Source organism: Styela clava, chromosome 5 (genome assembly GCF_964204865.1).
Source record: "Styela clava chromosome 5, kaStyClav1.hap1.2, whole genome shotgun sequence".
NCBI lineage: Eukaryota > Metazoa > Chordata > Ascidiacea > Stolidobranchia > Styelidae > Styela > Styela clava.
In genome coordinates, this window is record NC_135254.1 from 19,800,254 (window position 1) to 19,820,378 (window position 20,125).

Genomic DNA, 20,125 nt, shown 5'->3' on the forward strand with positions numbered 1-20,125 from the left:
CCGGAGAACTGCGTTTGGTGAAAACAAAATTAGTGAAAGGAACCCAATGCAGGGTGTCTCGGAAATTTCGTGTACAACGTGTTCCACGTGTTCCAGTAGTACATAGCGCATCACTTGTACCACGTATCCACATTCATATATTACAGGTTAATTTACTTAAACAAACCTTGTCTTCACCGCCCAATGCAGAATTTACATTTTCGGACAGGAGACTAGGGATATATTCGTTTTCAAATGTTGAACGAACTTTTCTGATGGCGTCACATTTAGCAATATTCACTGGAGTTTGGTATTTCTTTGATGTGATGCCATTCTGAAAAAATATAGATGCGTCTCGAACTACTCGTAATTTTTTCAAATATAAATAAAATGAATTCAATTTCATTCTACTTAATATTGATTTATTAATAAACAAACCTTGTCTTCGCCGCTTGAGGCAGAATATGCCTTTTCCGACAGAAGACGAAGAATATCATCGTTATCAAATGTAACATCTTCTTCGTCCTGTTAAATAATTTTTTTGTAGTTTACACAAAACAAATACCTAACAAAAATTACCCTATTTTTTGAGACGAGTGAATAATCCTATCTTTTGTAATTCTTGCACTGTATATATTAAGCTGGAGAAATACGTTTGATGAAAAAAAAATAAGTGAAAGGAACCCAATGTAGGGCGTCTCGAAAATTTCGTGTAAGACTTGTTCCACGTTTCCGAATAGTCAACGTGTATCATTTGTCCAACGTATCCCACTTAACATTTATATAGTACAGGTCTACTTAAACAAACCTTGTCTTCACCGTCCAATACGGAATTGATCTTTTCTGACAGAAGACTAAGGATATCATCGTTTCCAAATGAAACATCTTCTTCGTCCTGTTAAATTCATATTTTGTATTTTACATGAAACAAGGACCTAACTATGCTATAATTTAACCGACTTTTGTAAGACAAGGGAATAATTCAGTCTATTTGAATTCTTGTTCTGTGTATATTTAGCTGGAGAATTGCGCTTGGTAAATGAAAGGAACGGAGCCCTATTAGGGTGTCTCGAAAATTTCGTATCCCACTTGTTCCATGTTTCCCGATAGTCCAACGTGTCTCACTTATCACACGTATTCATATTCATATCTATATATTACCGGTTAATTTACTTAAACAAACCTTGTCTTCACCGTCCAATGCAGAATTTACATTTTCGGACAGGAGACTAGGGATATATTCTTTTCCAAATGTTGAAGAAACTTTTCTGATGCCGTCACATTCAGCAATATTTACTGGAGTTTCGTATTTCTTTGATGTGGTGCCATCCTGAAAAAATAGATGCGTCACAAAATAATTACTTCGTAATTTCATTAAATATATAAAAAATGAATTATTGCACAAGCTGGTAAACAAACCATATCTTCAATATCCAAAGCAGAATTCGCCTTTTCTGACAGAGGACTAAGGACATCATCGTCTTCAAATGTAACATCATCTTCGTCCTGTCAAATTTATATTTTGTAGTTTACACAAAACAAACACCCAGCTATACTATAATTTAAACGACTTTTTGAGACGAAAAATTCATCCAGTCCATTTATGCTCTTGTACAGTTTATATTTAGCTGGAGATTTGTGTTTGTCAAAAAAAATGAAGTAAAAGGAATCCAATGTGGGGTGTCTCGAAAATGTCGTGTCCCACTAGTTTCATGTATCCCAATAGTCCCACGTGCCTCACTTGGCCCACGCACCTCACTCAGTATTTAAATATTACAGTTTCATTTACTTAAATAAACAAACCTTGTCTTTACCGCCCAAAGCAGAATTTTCTGACACGAGACTTAGAATATCATCGTTTTCAAATGAAGCATCTCCGCCGTTCTGTTAAATTTTAATTTTTATTTAACTCAAAACACAGACCTAACTATTCTAAAATTTAACAGACCTTTGTAAGACAGGGAATCTTGCCTAACTACATTCTTAGCTACACTTCGAATTTGTAAATAATTAGATGAAGAATTTCACTTGTTAAAAAAAAAAGTAGAATGAGTTTAATATGCAAATAATTATGTAGATTAATTAACTAATCACTAATATTTCATTCAACGAAATAATCCCACTCCTGTGTTTATTTATTGTAGTTATTATATTTGTCAAGATGAAAAATTTACAAACCTTTGGGAGCAAATCAATATTGTCGAGAAAGGAAATGACAACAGCCTTGAAAAAGAGCATTTCATCTGAGGTCTGTTGCAGGAAAATTAAACTTTTGTTAGCAAGGTGAATAAAACGATATAACAATTTTAGTTGAAGTTTCTGGATACCTTATATATAAATTTAAATGATTGCTAACTCATTAAATTTAAATTTTCAATTTATTTTCACGATCATACAAAACAGGCTTTTATTCTATTGAGTTGTTTCTTCATTTTAAATCGAATGATTTAACATCGATGCTTACCTGGTTTAATATTCTTGACCTCAAAAACAAATATTTATGAAAGACAGTGCATTCTTTTGTTTACAGGAGAATGACAATTGTACTCGTTTTGTTAGATTTAAACGGTTTGGGAATAGATAAGGTAACATAGAATATGAATAGATAATCTTGAGTATTATTCACCACTAACTGGTTTGAAATTAGGTATATAAAATTGTACTTATAAAAATGTTGTACGAACTTTTCTGATGACGTCGCATTCAGCATTTTTCACTGAAGTTTGGTATTTCTTTGATGCGGTGTCATCCTGGAAATAGATGCGTAAATAGTACATGGTGCATTACTTGTACCACGTTTCCAAATAAATATTTATATATTGAAGGGTAATTTACTCAAACAAACCTTGTCTCCACCGCCCAATGCAGAATTTACATTTTCAGACAGGAGACTAGGAAAATATTCATTTTCAAATGTCGAAGGAACTTTTTTGATGCCGACACATTCAGCAATATTCACTGGAATTTGGTATTTCTTTAATGTGATGCCATCCTGAAAATATAAATGTGTCTTGAAATAACTACTTCGTAATTTCATTCAATATAAGAAAAGAATCCAATTTCATTCTACTCAATATTGAGTTATTAACAAACAAACCTTGTCTTCGCCGTTCAAAGCAGAATTTGCCTTTTCCGACAGAAGACTGAGTATATCATCGTCTTCAAATGTAACATCCTCTTCGTCCTGTTAAATTCATATTTTGAAGTTCACACAAAACAAAGACCTAACTAAAATTTGCCCTACTTTTTGAGACAATTGAATAATCCTATATTTTTAAATTCTTGCACTGTATATATTTAGCTAGAGAAGTGGGTTTGGCGGAAAAAAAAATAAGTGAAAGAAACCCAATGTAGGATGTCTTGAAAATTTCATGTACGTCTTGTTCCACGTGTCCCAGCAGTACATGGTGCATTACTTGTACCACGTTTCCAAATCAATGTTTAAATATTACAGGTAAATTTACTTAAACAAACCTTGTCTTCACCGTCCAATGCAGAATTTACATTTTCTGACAGGAGACTAGGGATATATTCTTTTCCAAATGTTGAAGGAACTTTTCTGATGGCGTCACATTCAGCAATATGCACTGGAGTTTGGTATTTCTTTGATGTTCTGCCATCCTTAAAATATACATGCGTCTTGAAATTACTCTTTCGTAATTTGTTCAAATATAAGAAAAGAATTCAATTTCATTTTACTTAATATTGAGTTAATAATAAACAAACCTTGTCTTCGCCGCTTGAAGCAGCATTTGCCTTTTCCGACAGAAGACGAAGAATATCATCGTCTTCAAATGTAACATCCTCTTCGTCCTGTTAAATTAATATTTTGTAGTTTACACAAAACAAAGGCCTAACAAAAATTGCCCTACTTTTTGAGACGAGTGAATAATCCTATCTTTTTTAAATTCTTGCACTGTATATATTTAGCTGAAGAAATGCCTTTGGTGAAAAAAAATAGGTGAAAGGAACCCAATGTAGGGTGTCTCGAAAATTTCGTGTACGACTCGTTCCACGTGTCCAAAAAGTCCAACGTGTCTCATTTGTCCCACGTATCCCACTTAACATTAATATATTACAAGTTAATCTACTCAAACAAACCTTGTCTTCACCGTCCAATGCAGAATTAGCCTTCTCTGACAGAAGACTAAGGATATCATCGTCTTCAAATGTAACATCTTCTTCGTTCTAACAAATTCATATTTTGTAGTTTACACAAAACAAGAACATAACTATACTATATTATAACGAAATTTTCAAAGACGAAAAATTAATCCAGTCTATTTGAATTCTTGTACTGTTTATATTTAGCTGGAGAATTGCGTTTGATAAAAAAAATCAAGTGAAAGGAACCCAATGTAGGTTGTCTCGAAGGTTTTGTGTACGACTTGTTCAGTACATGGTACATCACTTATACCACGTTTCCAAATCAATATTTACATATTACAGGTTAATTTACTTAAACAAACCTTGTCTTCACCGACCAGTGCAAAATTTACATTTTTTGATAGGAGGCTAGAGATATATTCGTTTTCAAATGTTGAACGAACTTTTCTTATGGCGTCACATTCAGCAATATTCACTGGAGTTTGATATTTCTTTGATGTGATGCCATCCTGAAAATATAGATGCGTCTCGAAATAACTACTTCGTAATTCCTCAAATAAAGAAAATATATTAATAAACAAGCTGATAAACAAACCATGTCTTCAATATCTAAAGCAGAATTGACCTTTTCTGACAGAAGACTGAGGACATCATCGTCTTCAAATGTAACATCCTCTTCGTCCTAACAAATTCATATTTTGTAGTTTACCAAAACAAGGACCTAAATATACTATAATTCAACCATCTTTTAAAAGACTAAAAATTAATCCAGTTTCTTTGAATTCTTGTACTGTTTATATTTAACCGGAGAACTGTGTTTGGTGAAAAAAAAAATAAGTGAAAGGAACCCAATGTAGGGTGTCTCGGAAATTTCGTGTACAACGTGTCCCACGTGTCCCAGTAGTACATAGCGCATCACTTGTACCACGTATCCACATTAATATTTATATATTACAGGTTACTTTACTTAAACAAACCTTGTCTTCACCGCCCAAAGCAGAATTCACATTTTTTGACAGGAGACTAGGGATATATTCGTTTTCAAATGTTGAACGAACTTTTCTGATGGCGTCACATTTAGCAATATTCACTGGAGTTTGGTATTTCATTGATGTGATGCCATTCTGAAAAAATATAGATGCGTCTCGAAATAACTACTTCGTAATTTCTTCAAATATAAATGAAATGAATTCAATTTCATTCTACTTAATATTGAGTTATTAGTAAACAAACCTTGTCTTCGCCGTTCAAACCAGAGTTTGCCTTTTCCGACAGAAGACTGAGGATATCATCGTTTTCAAATGTAACATCCTCTTCGTCCTGTTAAATTCATTTTTCGTAGTTTACACAAAACAAAGACCTAAGTAAAATTTGCCCTAATTTTTGAGACAATTGAATAATCCCTTATTTTTAAATTCTTGCACTGTATATATTTAGCTGGCGAAGTGGGTTTGGCAAAAAAAATATGTGAAAGGAGCCCAATGTGGGGCGTCTCGAAAATTTCCTGTACGTGTTGTTCCACGTGTCCGAATAGTCCGAAGTGTCTCATTTGTCCCATGTATCCCACTTAACATTCATATATTACAGGTTAATTTACTCAAACAAACCTTGTCTTCACCGTCCAATGCAGAATTGATCTTTTGTGAGAGTAGACTAAGGATATCATCGTTTCCAAATGAAACATCTTCTTCGTCCTGTTAAATTCATATTTTGTAGTTTACATGAAACAAGGACCTAACTATGCTATAATTTAACCGACGTTAGTAAGACGAGGGATTAATCCAGTCTATTTGAATTCTTGTTATGTGTATATTTAGCTGATGAATTGCGTTTGGTAAATGAAAGGAACGGAACCCTATGTAGGTTGTCTCGAAAATTTCGTATCCCACTTGTTCCACGTTTCCTAATAGTCCAACGTGTCTCAATTATCACACGTATCCATAATAATTTTTACATATTACAGGTTAATTTAAACAAACCTTGTCTTCACCGCACAATGCAGAATTCACATTTTCTGATAATAAACTAGAGATATATTCGCTTTCAAATGTTGAACGAACTTTTCTGATAGCGTCGCATTCAACATTTTTCACTGGAGTTAGGTATTTATTTGATGTGGTGCCATCCTGAAAATTTTGATGCGTCTCGGAATAACTATATCTTAATTTCTTCAAATATAGCAAATGAATTAATAAACATGCTGACAAACAAACCTTGTCTCCACAATCTAAAGCAGAGTTGTTCTTTTCTGACAGAAGACTAAGGACATCATCGTCATCAAATGTAACATCATCTTCGTCCTGTTAAACTCATATTTTGTAGTTTACACAAAACACAAACCTAACTATATTTTACCCGAAAAAATCAAAGACGAAAAATTAATCCAGTCTATTTGAATTCTTGTACTTTTTATATCTAGTTGGACTCAAACAAACCTCGTCTTCACCGTCCAATGCAGAATTGACATTTTCTGACGGAAGACTAAGGACATCATCGTTTTCGAATGTTGTACGAACTTTTCTGATGACGTCGCATTCAACATTTTTCACTGGAGTTATGTATTTGTTTGATGTGGTGCCATCCTGAAAATTTTAATGCGTCTCGGAATAACTATATCGTAATTTCTTCAAATATAGAAAATGAGTTAATAAACATGCTGATAAACAAACCTTGTCTTCATAATCCAAAGAAGAATTGCCCTTTTCTGACAGAAGACTAGGGATATCATCGTCTTCAAATGAAACATCGTCGTCGTACTGATAAATTTAGACTTTTTATTCCATACAAAACAAAGACCTAATTATATCATAATTTGAGATTTCGATACATGAGATTAATTTTGTCTATTAAACGTCTTGTACATATTTGACTTGAGAATTGCGTTTATTTCTTAAAAATAAATTAAATAAACCTAATGAACAGATAATTACATAGAACAATGAAATTGCGTCTAATCATTTATTCAACAAAATTCTTGATTTTTGAAATAGACGTATGATTTTTATTACAGATCCTATATTATATCAAAATAATAATTTACATACCTGTGGAGGCAAATCAATTTTGGCAGGAAAAGAAATGAGAACATCCTTGGGGGAGAGTATTTCATCAGAAAGCTGAGGAAGAATAAACTATTGTTAAAATCAAATAGAGCAATTGCAATTTCCGAAACAATTTATGAGTGTTACCCCTGGTAATTCCGCAGTGTCGATGAAGTTTTGCAGTTACACAAAACAGGTCTCTAATGCAATTTATAGGTTTACTGGTTTCCAGCAGAATGAAAATTCGACTCGTTTCGTTAAATATTACAAGAATAAATAATATTATTGGTATACTATTTGTAGGGCAACATTAGATATTGATATATATATATATATATACAAGACTACATATTTTACACAAGTAACTTGTTGAAAATAGTCTACAAAAATGTGTTTAAGCGAAAAATGTTGTACGAACTTTTTTGATAGCGCCGCATTCATCATTTTTCACTGAAGTTTGGGATTTGTTGAATGTGGTGCCAATCTGAAAATAAATGCGTCTCAAAATTTTTCTTTAAAGTTTAGCAAATTAAAAAAAAAATAGAAAAATGCAATTTCATTCTATTCAATTAATCAGCATTCATTAACGAACATAAATATTGAAGAGATTTGATTCATGGGGATGAAAATGTGTATCTTTTATACTCCATCATCAAGCAAATGGAAAAAGAGTTACCTTCTACAAAATTGAAATTAGTGGAAATTTTAACACCAAAATCATCAAATATTCGGAACCAACAGTTATTAAAAACAAGGCCTGCAATTGCCTCAATTGTGGGTACAATTTGCGCGTTTTGCTCGGTAAAATAGAGCCGCAGACTGAAAATATGATAGAAGGTAAATTTCAGCATGATAATTGATGGATCGATAATTGGACACGTTAGTTGGACCTATGGATCGTTTCAATATGATGTTGTTGTTGTTCTTGTTCTTTGACACGCTATGAATAAGTGGACAAATTGCTTTGAAATTTTCAGTGGTTAAAGATTGATTTTTTTGCCAGAGCTATTACTTCAATTTTTTATTATTGAACACGAAGTGGACCTGTGGATCGTTTTACTTTTTCTTTGGACACCTAGTGGAAAACCTAAAAAGTCGATTTTATGCTAGCACTCTTCTTCTTGTTTTTAATCACGTGCTTATCGAACGTCGGCGGTGTGTAACAAAGTTCTTGCTTTCCCAACGGGGAATGGCGTACAGCGCCGTAGGTAAGAACTGCTTCTCCCTGATTAACGTGTCCCTATATTTTAGCATTGCTCTCTTGTTCCTAATATATTTCTGTTCTGAGGTTATAATTGGTTGTCTGTGACTTGTCTATTTCATATTCTAGCAAAATAGTGATCGCTAACATTGGAAATTCGATTTTTGAAATTTGGGTCGTGATATGTTTATAAAACTCAGATTTGGGCCCCGCTCAAAAAGTTCAAGAACCCCTGATCTAAAATAAAAAAGGTAAGAAAGAAAACTATAACTCACATTGTTATTTGGAACTACACTCCTGATTTTATCATCAACCATGCAGCCAGGTAAGTTCTGTGCAAAGAAATAAAAAATAGTTCAATATAAACTTGTGATTCACCAATGTTAGCAGAGCATATTCGTGATATAAAACTCACCGGATATGAGATCGCACGAGGGAGCTCAACTATCGATTTTTGTATCTGAAAATATTTATTTCAAATTAATCAATTGAAATAAAATGTGTGAATAATAGAATAAAATCAATCAATTACAATTTGGTCTGCCAAAGCATCGTTATCCAGTGAAGGTATCGTATCAACATTGTTGAAGGAACTTTTGACATAAGACACAGTAGTTTGCTGTTAAAAATATATATTGGTGAACATAAGTTATTTTCTAAAACAAAATGCATTCCGAGTTTATATTATAACTCTGCAAAGTAATAACCACCACATTTGTATAAAATATACATAAGTGCATTTTCAAATATGGAAGCTGTCAATCAAATTGAGATATTTTTTTTGAAATTCGCTCACCGTTCTATATCGTTTTTCCCTTTTTGGAATGCGGCAACAGCAGCACAGCTGAAATATAAATGACTTGTTTCAATGGCAAGAAAACTTCTGCCTTGTGTTAGTAGTAATGGAACTATAAAACGGAGCGACGCAACAAAGCATATAATAGATATTATTTTGTAGCCAAGTGTTAATTAAGTATAATAATGGTATCTTACATAAAATACGATAAACTAATTTAATATAAAAACCAATAATTTGAAATTAGTATTATATTTACCTTTTTGATATGGCCTGTGAACGATCGGAATATACTCTCATTCTATGAAATAAAATAAAAATATTTAGTTGAGAATAAATAAAAGGACGTAGCTTGATAATAATTCTTTCTTCTACGTAGGAAGAAGTATGGAAGTAAACATTGGTTTGTCAAGATCTAGTTTGTAATCGACCTAAGTTCCCCGCTTGATTAACAATTCCAAGACGAATGAGTCATAAGTGCAACAAGGCATTCTCAAACAAGTATCGTCATATGCTATATTTCAAATTCTATTGGATTGCGCCAATCTCAATGAATACCGCTAAAAATTTACGTCAACATGCTACTTTAATCCAAATTTACATAATATGTAAACAACAAAACTCTAACGAGAATATCGGTCGGACCGAAGACTTATCGATCGAAACTGCGGTTTCGATTCATGACTCTATGGTGACACCGCGTGCCACACCACTAATTAATTAATAACTCGCTTATTATACGACATAATTCATCCAAAATCGATAGGCTTCTGGTCCGAGATATGATGAATGCACATGCGAAATTTGGAGCAGATTCAACCACGCTTTCATGAGATACTGCGTGCATCTAACAGACATACAGACAAATACCTATCAACATACTTACAGATCTAAAGATCGACTCGTATATTTCCTTTCCATGTGGGTACTAGTATATATAAAGCTTTCTCCGTTGCGAATAGGAAAAATACCTTATTGAAAACAATATGCCTTGCATAGGCTACTCTATTTTACGGAAGAAATCTAAAAAAAAATTAAAATTTCCCCATTGTCATCTCAAATACTGTCCGACTACCAACACTACCCCTCAAAGTTTGTTAGAAGCGTGGTCTAGCACAGAGAATGAAAAGTCCGCAATCACCCCTAACCAGATTTAAAAAAGACCCGATATTTCTTTATTACATTACCTTTGGATCACGTCCGTTATGAGAAATCATTCTTCAATTGAAAGACATTACTCCGAAAGAAATTTTGACTCATTTCTAATCAACAAAATATGTCCGAGCAATCGTCTGCCAAACATATATACCACACGAGAGCTACGTACCGACCAATTTTTATTTAGTACAGGGTATCAGCCCCCCAAAATATAATTTCGAACCATTTTATATCGTAAGCTACCCTTGTGGTTTAAAGATACGAACTAAAAACAATTCATTTAATTTTTTGGTTCAACGTTTTGTGACGTAACAGTAGAAAAAGCGATTGTGAACTGCAAAGTACTCACAAGCTTGTGAAGAGCAAACAATCAGAGTCAAGCGAGAATGTCTCTAATGAGATAGTTGCGAGTGGGCAGTGGCGGGCCTAGGGGAGGGCCATAGAGGCAGCCGTACTGGGCAGCACGTTATATGAGGGCAGCAGATCCAAGCTGTATAATTTTAGATGTGTAGGTGAAAGCTGACTTTTATTTATATATAACAACATTTATAATTTGTTTATCCCTCGAATTAAATATCAACAATATCAGAAATTCGCCCTGGGCAGTAGAAAAGTTTGGCAAGCCCCTGTGAGTGGGGTTTTAGATAGCAGAAGATCCCTGGATTTCATGAAGGAAGTTAATGCTTTTATCATAAACATTTTCTGTGGTGCTAAACTAATTTAAATGTCTGAATTTATGGATTGAAATTTGTTTCTTGATTCGATTTAGATACCATTTACTTCATCGTACTTCGCGTTCAACCTTCGTTGTGCGTTTGCCTCTGAGACTTTGATCACGCCCGATTGTACACGGATACTTACATCTCCCTTTTTCGCAATCAGGTCGTACAAATGCATTAAGCGCGTTTTAAAATAAGGAATCCAACTTTCTAAACGCCGACATCATACGACTTCCCCTGGTACTACGCGAATGGGAAACTTCGAAAATGAAAGTTGATGAAATTAGATGGGTCAAAGAGGTAGAATTATACATGGGGTATTCGGTAAGGTTAAACGGGGTGGGCAAGATTTTTGGACCAGGGGCTAATAATATTGCCCAACTAGACTGGCGGAACATGTAAATGTGACGTGAAAAGTTACATTTTATGAACAATAATTACAGTGTTGCAAAAGTGGGAAACCATAAGCATCGTGCCAAAACTAAATTTAATCGCAATCTCAAAAACCCATTGAGCTTATTTTTTAGTCAAAACACCAAAATTTGATTTTAGTTTGATTGCGGCTGCATCGTGTGGGTCAGATTGAATTACTCAACGGGTCGGATTTGGTCCGCGGGCAGTATTTTGCCCATGTCATGAATAGAAGGTGGGGTTATACATGAGGAGTTCAGGGAAATTTAGCGGGTCTGGATCGACATGGCGGTGGAGTAGAGAAGAGTATCTGGACCAAAGCTGAATTGAGCTGGAGGCACGCTGTGAATTATCACCAGTTCTGCATTTTCACCAACAATTGTTGGTCTCGGGTCTCGAAGAGGGTTACTCGTACCCAGCAGAGCTAATGCGTCGGACGATTCAGCATATCCACTTATCGAAAAAGATCGCGCGGAGACGTCGCACGTTTTGCACACTATGAATTGCGGTCAACCAAAATTGGAAGAAGCTATTCGAATACAGCTCTAAACGAAAACGGGAAACGATAGGGACATCCCTAATATCGCTAGGCGGTAAGGGCGTTAAAAACGAGTAAATCCGCTTAGAAAAATAATTTCATTACATGGTTAACAGGAATAGACAAAGTAATTTTCTCTGACGTTGAGCCCATTTTTGGCATACTTCTGCCGCAAAATCACAAAAGATTTATGATGCCTGGCTACCAATAACGTATATTGACAACCATGATAAATAGAATAGATTGTTAAGTCAAGATTAGAATACGCAATTTACTTTATTTTACTTCAATTCCTATTGGTTTTATCATAACGTTGTGTTTTACCTCAACCAAAATAATGGCCCCAAATTTTTCTTCGACGTTGAGCCTCTTTCAGCTTCTTTGGCTTATTTTTACCTTTGTCAAATAAGCAGTGACGTCCCCAAATGGGACAAAAGGGGCAGCCGCCCCGGGCAGCACGTCGTAGGGGGTAGCAAAATCAAGCTGTAGAGTTGGCGTTATTACAAATGTTTTTCTCGATGCGTTTTTTTTTAAATAAAAGCTTACATTATGTGTTTAGTGTGACTGACCGTGGTGATGATGAGTCAACAATGTATGTTTCCCCGACTATTGACCCCAGAAAAATTCTTCTTATCCTATTTCATAATTGCAACATTTTTGGTGCTCATTTTAGGGGTTGTTTCGCGAGTTAACGCCTTAAAATGGTTTATATGTTTCAAACGATCAGTCCAATTCAAAATATTCAGCTCTGTTATTTAAAAGAACCAGTAGAAAAACATATTTGAAGTCTTCGATGTCAAATAAGCGCCTGTAAATTTTATCTTTGATCAGTATCGAAAAAAAATCCTGACGAGCAAGGTGAAAGAGGCTGTCGTTCAGACATTTATTGCCAGCAAAGTAGCAATTGGACAAAGAAATAAGCGTCTTGCTCATTGTTAATAAATGAGTTTTATCTTATACATGTGAGTTTGTATAACGACATCTATAATCTGTTTATCTCCCGAAATATTTTTGAAGTTAGGGATAAGGGGCATCATTATTAAAAACTCGCCCCGGGCAGCAGAAAATTTGGCACGCCCCGGCAAATAAGTTGCGTGGATCTCAATAGTTAATAGTTGTATGAAAATTTACCGTGGTTAAATGCTTTTTTATGAGATTTGCATTAAATCATTCTTTCTTGATGTTGGTTTTATACAATGTCACAGAACTTTAAATGACAATTATTTAGCATTTTATAAGTGGAAAAATATTTTTTCCAGATGGTTCAATATTTATTTTTTACTCCACGTGACATGGTTGTTGAAATTAAGGTATCGGATTTAAAGCCATTCAAAAATTTCTGTAACTGTATAACTGTTTATGTGTTACCATCATAAATTACGGCTAGGTACTCAGTTTGAATTATCCGGGTTCTGGTGTATGAACTTATAAAACATGACGCAATAATATTGCCCAAACAGCTGCATGATTTAAAGCATATTCCACGTAGGCTTACGTAAATTGGATTTAATGCTTCAAGCTAGGATAGGTACGAACTTTTTGTCAGTTTTGAATTGAACGTAATGGGGGAGGCGCACCCTGGATACTCACACATACTGGGGTGTATGATATTTGCAAGACGATAGTAGGAACCATTCTGCTGTTTTTTTTATTACATGTTGTCAAGTACCAGTATTCGATCTGCAAGGACGGAAGAATGCTACATAGCTCAAATTTGCATTCGATATGCATAATTCGACCCGCCTTAATTCTACCATTCGTTTAATTAATCTGTTGATTAGGGTTAATATTTTTTTCGATCGTTTAATAACGAATATGTGACATTCAGAAGTGTTGTTTCACTACAAGAGAAAAGTTAGGTTTCACCAAATATATATGTCAAGTCAAGTAGCAGATGACGGGGTTTTGACAAATTATATATCTATCATTTCATTTTCGTGATAACGTTAGCGGACATAAACTGGTCGGAATGGGCTAATATATTGCAAGATAACCACAATTCCTTTGGCGATCAAAACTGCATTTTGTTTGTCCGTTTGTTGTTGGTTTGTTTCTTTCAGTGTGACCAAAATAAAATATATTGATTGAACTGAGTGATCCAGCACCGAAGCTACCTATAGGCTTAATTCGATCCGAACTATATCCAATTATAAATTGTCAGTCATCAAAAGGTCAAGATAAGTTAATATTAAAATACCTTCAAGTCACGTCTCTGGCACTGACTGGATTTCATCCGTCGCTTCGATGACATTACTTCACCACACATACCGATTCGACCGTCATATTCGACCAAATATGAACTGGCCAATATCTACTGATCATCTTCACTACACAAGAGATCCACCACAAACACTATAATAAATATCACATATTTATAAATACGCAAGAACGAACAGATAAACAAGAGTAGATAATCCCGCTTCTCTGCTACATAGTTCTGTTAGGTAGCTAAATGAAATATTTCAGAAATTGATTGGTAAATGCGTTTGTGTTGTAACAATGGACAGAAAATTAATTGTATTGTCTCGTATGAATAAATAAAATGTGACCGGTAATGGATGTTTCATCGAGCATCGACTTCTATATTTAATTCCATGATATTGGCCAATCATCAAGAAGCTCATGATGATGTCACAATTGAAACTTAAGAAGCCATTCAGACACTTGTGTCACTCGGACAGTTTTTCAGATATGCTGGTTATCAATGGCTCGTTTTCTCGTTTCGCCACGTATTTGTAAGATTTTTAGTTCAGCTGCAGTAAGTCCCTTAGATGAGAGATGGTGTGACGCATGGCGCGGCGGTAAAGCGCATCGTGCTAAGCGTAAAGCGGATATATTTGACAACAAAGTCTGTGCCACCACTGTCCAACTCAACTAATAATTCCAGTTTGGATAAGACATAAAAAAAGACTTTTTCATTGTTACTAAAATACTTTGGTCATTGTAATATTCCGGGTATTATTAATATATATTACAATAATACTTTATAAATAAGTAAACAATATTACCACATCAAATACAAAGTAATATATCCTCTCCCAAAACCACAAATCTCTTCTCCGATCTCGTTATCTGCGCGAAAATTTGACCAAGGCCAAAGTTTTTCTTTATTCGTAAAAATTTCTTATGGCTGGTTGTAAATAAAGTATCAACTATTAATTATGCATTAGCGTTCGTACAATCTGTTTCTGGGAAACCGCCTAATTTTATTTGATTTTTTTTTCAAATTTAAAAATGATTTCTCGATTAGATTTTGCATGTGATAAATATAATGGTGAAGAAATACAAATGATTTATATGGTGAATTTTTTTAAGACTAGTGTGTCTTTCCTTTTATTTAATTAAGGTTTCCCAAATATATATATATACCATGTTTTTTATGTTCGTTTTTTTTAATTGTTTTACTTTTGACTCGTGAATCTTGGTGTCGCAGACTAATGACCAGTTCTCAGCGACATCTTGTCAATCGCGATGAAATTCGGTATTCTCATGTATAATAGTTTGTGATTGAAATATTTGAAGCTATTTTGTGAGTTGTCTAAACGTGGAAGTTTGGAAACGTTGGAAGTAATTAATAGACTGAGTGATGGAAAGACCTCATGATATACATCCATTAACTGTTTAGGAGGAGCATCGTCGAATCTTCTGAACCGCTCCACCGAAAACAAGCGGACCAATCGCACCCAGGCTAAGAAACACTGTCTTGTTGCATGATTAGGAATGGTTAGAATTCTAGAATTCAACTTTTTTTTTCAAATTATAGCTGTATGACACCACACAAAATTCGTTACGAGTACGACCCGGTGGATGTTTGCAAGCGCAGTCATTTGCCGCTTGGAGTCTTCCGCGGCAGTGGATACATTCTGACATTTGTGCACCATTTTCGCAATATGTTGACAGGGTTTCATGTTGCAATGGCTGTAGATGCATCGTGGTAATGTCCATCCATATCTGTAAGTCAGTTCCGGTAATCAAAGGAACCTGTCTAGGTCGAGTTATACTTTGAAGACGCCACATATGTTACGGTATATTCCACGAGTAGGCTACATAACTTATGAGATATACTGATATAACTGCAGGATCTTGTAGCATAAAGTGTACCGTACTAGAGGATAAATAAAGGCCATATGAGTAAAATTTTACATACATTTCTTCATATATGTGTATACAGATTTCATATCCTTCCAAGAGCATATAAGTTAGTGATGTATTGTCTGCAATGGCTTTTGACAGTACTGCTTATACCTCGGCTGATTAATCCTGGATTGCTGTTCAATTCAATATTTATTGGATTTTCGTGATTTCCCTTTTTCTGACGCGACAACCATTGCTTTTTAACTCATTTGCTATACCATTCAATATTTTTTTCTCTCTTATATCTAAGGCAATTTTTGGATTGTGACAAACGAGGTAAAAAGAACGGATTTGCCGAAGTTGATCTTCTGTTGGAGGTATGAATGTTTCTCAGTCTGGTAAAATAGCCATCAAATGTAATAGGTAGTAAATTATTGTGATATTCATGCATTAGCTTACAGACCTCTTATTTATGAATATCCGCAAGTTTTGGAATGATGGTTTGTCATTTTGGTCACTATGGAGGATTCTAATGACCTTATTCTGAAGCACTAAGCAAGCTGACGAGCCAGAAAAATCCTAGTTACACCGCACGCAAGCCAAGTCATATTTATTAATCCCTCGCTTAATCGTTTGTTTTTCTTTTTCATCTGATCCTCTGCTAATAAGTGGTCATTTTGTACACGAAACTTGAAATAATGAAATACAATAATATACAGCAATAATCGCGAAATTCGTTCAGGTTCATTCGCGGGCCGTTTTTCCAAAGTTCTCATATTTTTCATTTTGTCAAGACTAGTTTTTTATTTCACATTTTGTTTTTTCATATGGGTTTTCGATTGGTATCAAGTTGTTGTGTTTGATTATTACTCGATATGTTTATCCTCGGTTTGTGCGCTTGATATTCCAACGGTTGATGTTCTGACTCCTTTTCAGAAGGTGCCGTCTGTCGGGTATCCAATGTAGCAAAGAAAAATGATTTTTTGTGATTGGTTGCTAAATCTGTTGTAGGCAGCGCTGTTGTATATTTGACGTTTACGCTAGATATTCATATTTTTGAGCGCATAGAAAACAGTTCCAAACAGACTGGCAAGCCAGAAAATATCCAGTTTACACTCACACATGCCAAGTTATATTAATTAAGCCCTCGCTTAATCATTTGTTCGTCTATTTTAGCTGATCCTCTGCTAATAGGTGGACATTTGTAAACTTGTTTTGGTATCCCAAGGGCATGACAGTGTAATGTCGTTGTACCATACAGTTCTTCAAATAGCCGCGTTTTTTATTACTTCAAATTGTTTCTAATTTTATTGTTGGAGAGTAGTAGAATAATTTTAGGTTAAAATACGTCCAACTAACTGTTAACTGAAGGCGCTTAAATTCACTCAATATGCTAGATAACGTCACTGCTACAAAGGCGGAACACTGGACAAACTTGTGCGTGCACTGAAAAATATACACAAAGAGAAACTAATTCATAGAATAAAGCCGGGATAAAATAATGATTATGAGACGGAATGTGTTTGTGCGTTAAACTGTGTTTGAAAAGACAAAGATTTGGCGCTGGTTGATTTTAAATTTAGCCGACAGATTACTAAAATGCTTTGCTTTTATACATTTCGTATCACATTAATGGAATTTGAAATTCAAAAAATAAATAAAAATACGCTCATTGCGTTAATGAGCCTTGTTGGCAGTAATTGTGACAAAATTATACCACTTTGAGCTTTTAAAAAAAAAAATGCGGATTCGGCTCACCTTCATGCAGGTACATCCTAGAACTCTTATTTGTAGTGCGATTGTTGGCGAAACACTGACCCGCATTTTATTCGTGACCCGCCAAGGCACGAATAAAATAAAAATAAATGCTAACATATTAGTGATAAAAATTAATAAAACCGGCTTTAAATTGATCTAACAGTAACTAAACTATTATATTGTACCGTCATTCATATTCGAATTGTTAATTTATCGTTCTCGGCCGGTATGGTCATTTTCGAAACCCCTAATCTTGGACGTATGTATGCACCGCTGTGTACCGTTATTCAGCTATTGGCTCTGACGTAGTTTATGACCTAACAATGCATTTGGTCTGTTCATTTCTCGCAACGTCTCGTCTCTTTCGGAAGTGCATCTGCAGACTGTTTAGGGCAGGGTCGGCCAACATTTTTGGCCGACGGGCCACATTTAGTTTACTAAATGGTAAATTAACATGGAATATATGGTAAATATTTTTCTAGTTTTGCTACACTGACTAAAAGTTAAGGACAAAAAAGTTAAAAACAAACAAAACCCTCGCATCAAACTTTCTCAATAATAAGAACAATGAAAAAACGAAGATACTGTAAAGTCAACAAAGGTCTTTCTACGCGTAGATATTTTGGTGTGAAGTTTGAACAAGTTTTCAATATTTGCTGAAATGGACGATGTAGCAATGCGAAGCCAATTTTTATATAACTGTCAGAAATTAGTGATCTCACTTGCTTATACAAGTAAGTGTTGACGAATAATGAGGTCAATAAAACTGCCATTCTGTGAATCCTCTGAAATTCTTTCTTTAGAGACGTATTTTCTGTAAAATTGAGTAATGGCAAGTCTTTAAACCTCTCCTTTAAATTAGACTGTTAATTGTACGTTATTTAAGCGCCAAAGCAATCCAAAGTTGTCAACTCATCAATATTTTGCTTAATTGCCAAAACATCAAAGATTTTATGCATGTACATACCAGGCCTAAACCTACAGCATTGGCAATTATCATTTATGACCCCAGCATAGAGGGAGAAGGGGGCAGTCACCCCGGGCAGCACGTTATAGAGGGCAGCAGAACCTAGCCTAGTTTTTCACAGCTATTTCCGGTCCAATTTTTGATTAGCAGCAATTACACTATAAGTAAACAGAATAATCATCGAATTATTGGATCCGCACTGAAATTTCCGAACATAATCAAAAACTTTGCATATTCTTTATTACTCATAATTGGCTATTCAATTGCTAGTTGCGAACGATCTTTCTCAAAGTTGAAACAGATAAAAACATATTTAATGTCTTCGATGTCAAACCAGGGCCTGTTAGGTTTATCTTTGATCAGCATCGAAAAGGCATTCCTGACTAACGAGGTGAAAAAACTTGTTGTTCAGACATTTGTAGCGATTGGACATGTTTTTGCTAATAAATGTGTTCGATCTTGTAAATATGAGTTTGTTGCTTAGGTTGATGATTTATTTAATAAAACAAACGTTTTCATTTATTCTCATGCATAACAACATCTATAATTTGTTCATTCCACGAAATATTTTTTAAGTTAGATATATGGGGCAGCATTATCCGAAACTCGCCCCGGGCAGCAGGAGAGTTCGGCACGCTCCTGCTCCTAGGCGGGCCACACGTGGCCCGCGGGCCACGGGTTTGACGACCCTGGTTTAGGGGTTATACGTGAACTAGATGCTATTTTATTAGTTGCTCACATACAATGCCGTTCAGAAAACAAAATCTTTGAGACTTAAAAAATAAAAACCTAGAAATAACAATGATGCAGTGTGGAAGTGCCTTAATGTGGTTGAAAGCTGATCGAAAAATATCAATTTCAGAGTGGAATTCCCTCCAAACTCTTTGAAACCGTAAAATAATTTACCGCTTCATCCTAAACAATTTTTTGTTATTCATACGCGTGTTTTCGTACTCTAATTTCATAAAATCGAGTGCCATAAAAAGTCCCTGATAGAAGTGCTGCATAATAAAGCCAAAAAAAAACACCAACACCAACAGAAGCTTTTAGGATTTGTTCCAGTTTCTTATAGATACAAACATCAATTAAATATCTGTGACCCACCCTCTTCTGTTCGCGATAAAAATATAATTTTTGACCCATTCATTGAAAAAGGTTCGCCATCTCTACAATAAACCTTAGTCATCCGAAACCCATCCTACGCGCAAAATTGAAAGTGGAGTGAACAAAACAATTTTAACATTGGATCTTATGAGGAATGTGATCACCAGCGCGGAGATTTGCCTTTTTTGTGATTTTCTAGTTATCTTTCGTTGTAAACGTGGGCAGTTTCATATATAGAGTGATTTTTAGATATTCTTCGATATTTTTATGAC

The 20,125-nt window shown here is 34.8% G+C and overlaps 1 protein-coding gene across 1 annotated transcript in view; it reads right to left on the bottom strand.

The window, feature by feature from the left end:
* The window catches only part of LOC120344762 (uncharacterized), a 28,271-nt gene extending 13,892 nt beyond the window's left edge, over nucleotides 1–14,379 (bottom strand). Inside the window, exons 1-28 of the mRNA XM_078113136.1 lie at nucleotides 14,148–14,379; nucleotides 9,384–9,425; nucleotides 9,125–9,172; nucleotides 8,861–8,947; nucleotides 8,744–8,788; nucleotides 8,604–8,660; nucleotides 7,546–7,611; nucleotides 7,131–7,202; nucleotides 6,756–6,842; nucleotides 6,522–6,668; nucleotides 6,300–6,386; nucleotides 6,066–6,212; nucleotides 5,694–5,780; nucleotides 5,320–5,406; nucleotides 5,064–5,210; nucleotides 4,682–4,768; nucleotides 4,449–4,595; nucleotides 4,081–4,167; nucleotides 3,706–3,792; nucleotides 3,454–3,600; nucleotides 3,077–3,163; nucleotides 2,825–2,971; nucleotides 2,664–2,729; nucleotides 2,158–2,229; nucleotides 1,783–1,863; nucleotides 1,399–1,485; nucleotides 1,163–1,309; nucleotides 788–874 (exon numbers count right to left, since the gene is read on the bottom strand). Of these exons, the coding sequence (XP_077969262.1) occupies nucleotides 788–874; nucleotides 1,163–1,309; nucleotides 1,399–1,485; nucleotides 1,783–1,863; nucleotides 2,158–2,229; nucleotides 2,664–2,729; nucleotides 2,825–2,971; nucleotides 3,077–3,163; nucleotides 3,454–3,600; nucleotides 3,706–3,792; nucleotides 4,081–4,167; nucleotides 4,449–4,595; nucleotides 4,682–4,768; nucleotides 5,064–5,210; nucleotides 5,320–5,406; nucleotides 5,694–5,780; nucleotides 6,066–6,212; nucleotides 6,300–6,386; nucleotides 6,522–6,668; nucleotides 6,756–6,842; nucleotides 7,131–7,202; nucleotides 7,546–7,611; nucleotides 8,604–8,660; nucleotides 8,744–8,788; nucleotides 8,861–8,947; nucleotides 9,125–9,172; nucleotides 9,384–9,425; nucleotides 14,148–14,216 (2,604 nt within the window). The 5' untranslated portion in view covers nucleotides 14,217–14,379. The remainder of the gene's footprint in view (nucleotides 1–787; nucleotides 875–1,162; nucleotides 1,310–1,398; nucleotides 1,486–1,782; nucleotides 1,864–2,157; nucleotides 2,230–2,663; nucleotides 2,730–2,824; nucleotides 2,972–3,076; nucleotides 3,164–3,453; nucleotides 3,601–3,705; nucleotides 3,793–4,080; nucleotides 4,168–4,448; nucleotides 4,596–4,681; nucleotides 4,769–5,063; nucleotides 5,211–5,319; nucleotides 5,407–5,693; nucleotides 5,781–6,065; nucleotides 6,213–6,299; nucleotides 6,387–6,521; nucleotides 6,669–6,755; nucleotides 6,843–7,130; nucleotides 7,203–7,545; nucleotides 7,612–8,603; nucleotides 8,661–8,743; nucleotides 8,789–8,860; nucleotides 8,948–9,124; nucleotides 9,173–9,383; nucleotides 9,426–14,147) is intronic.
* Between the last annotated feature and the right edge of the window lie 5,746 nt (nucleotides 14,380–20,125).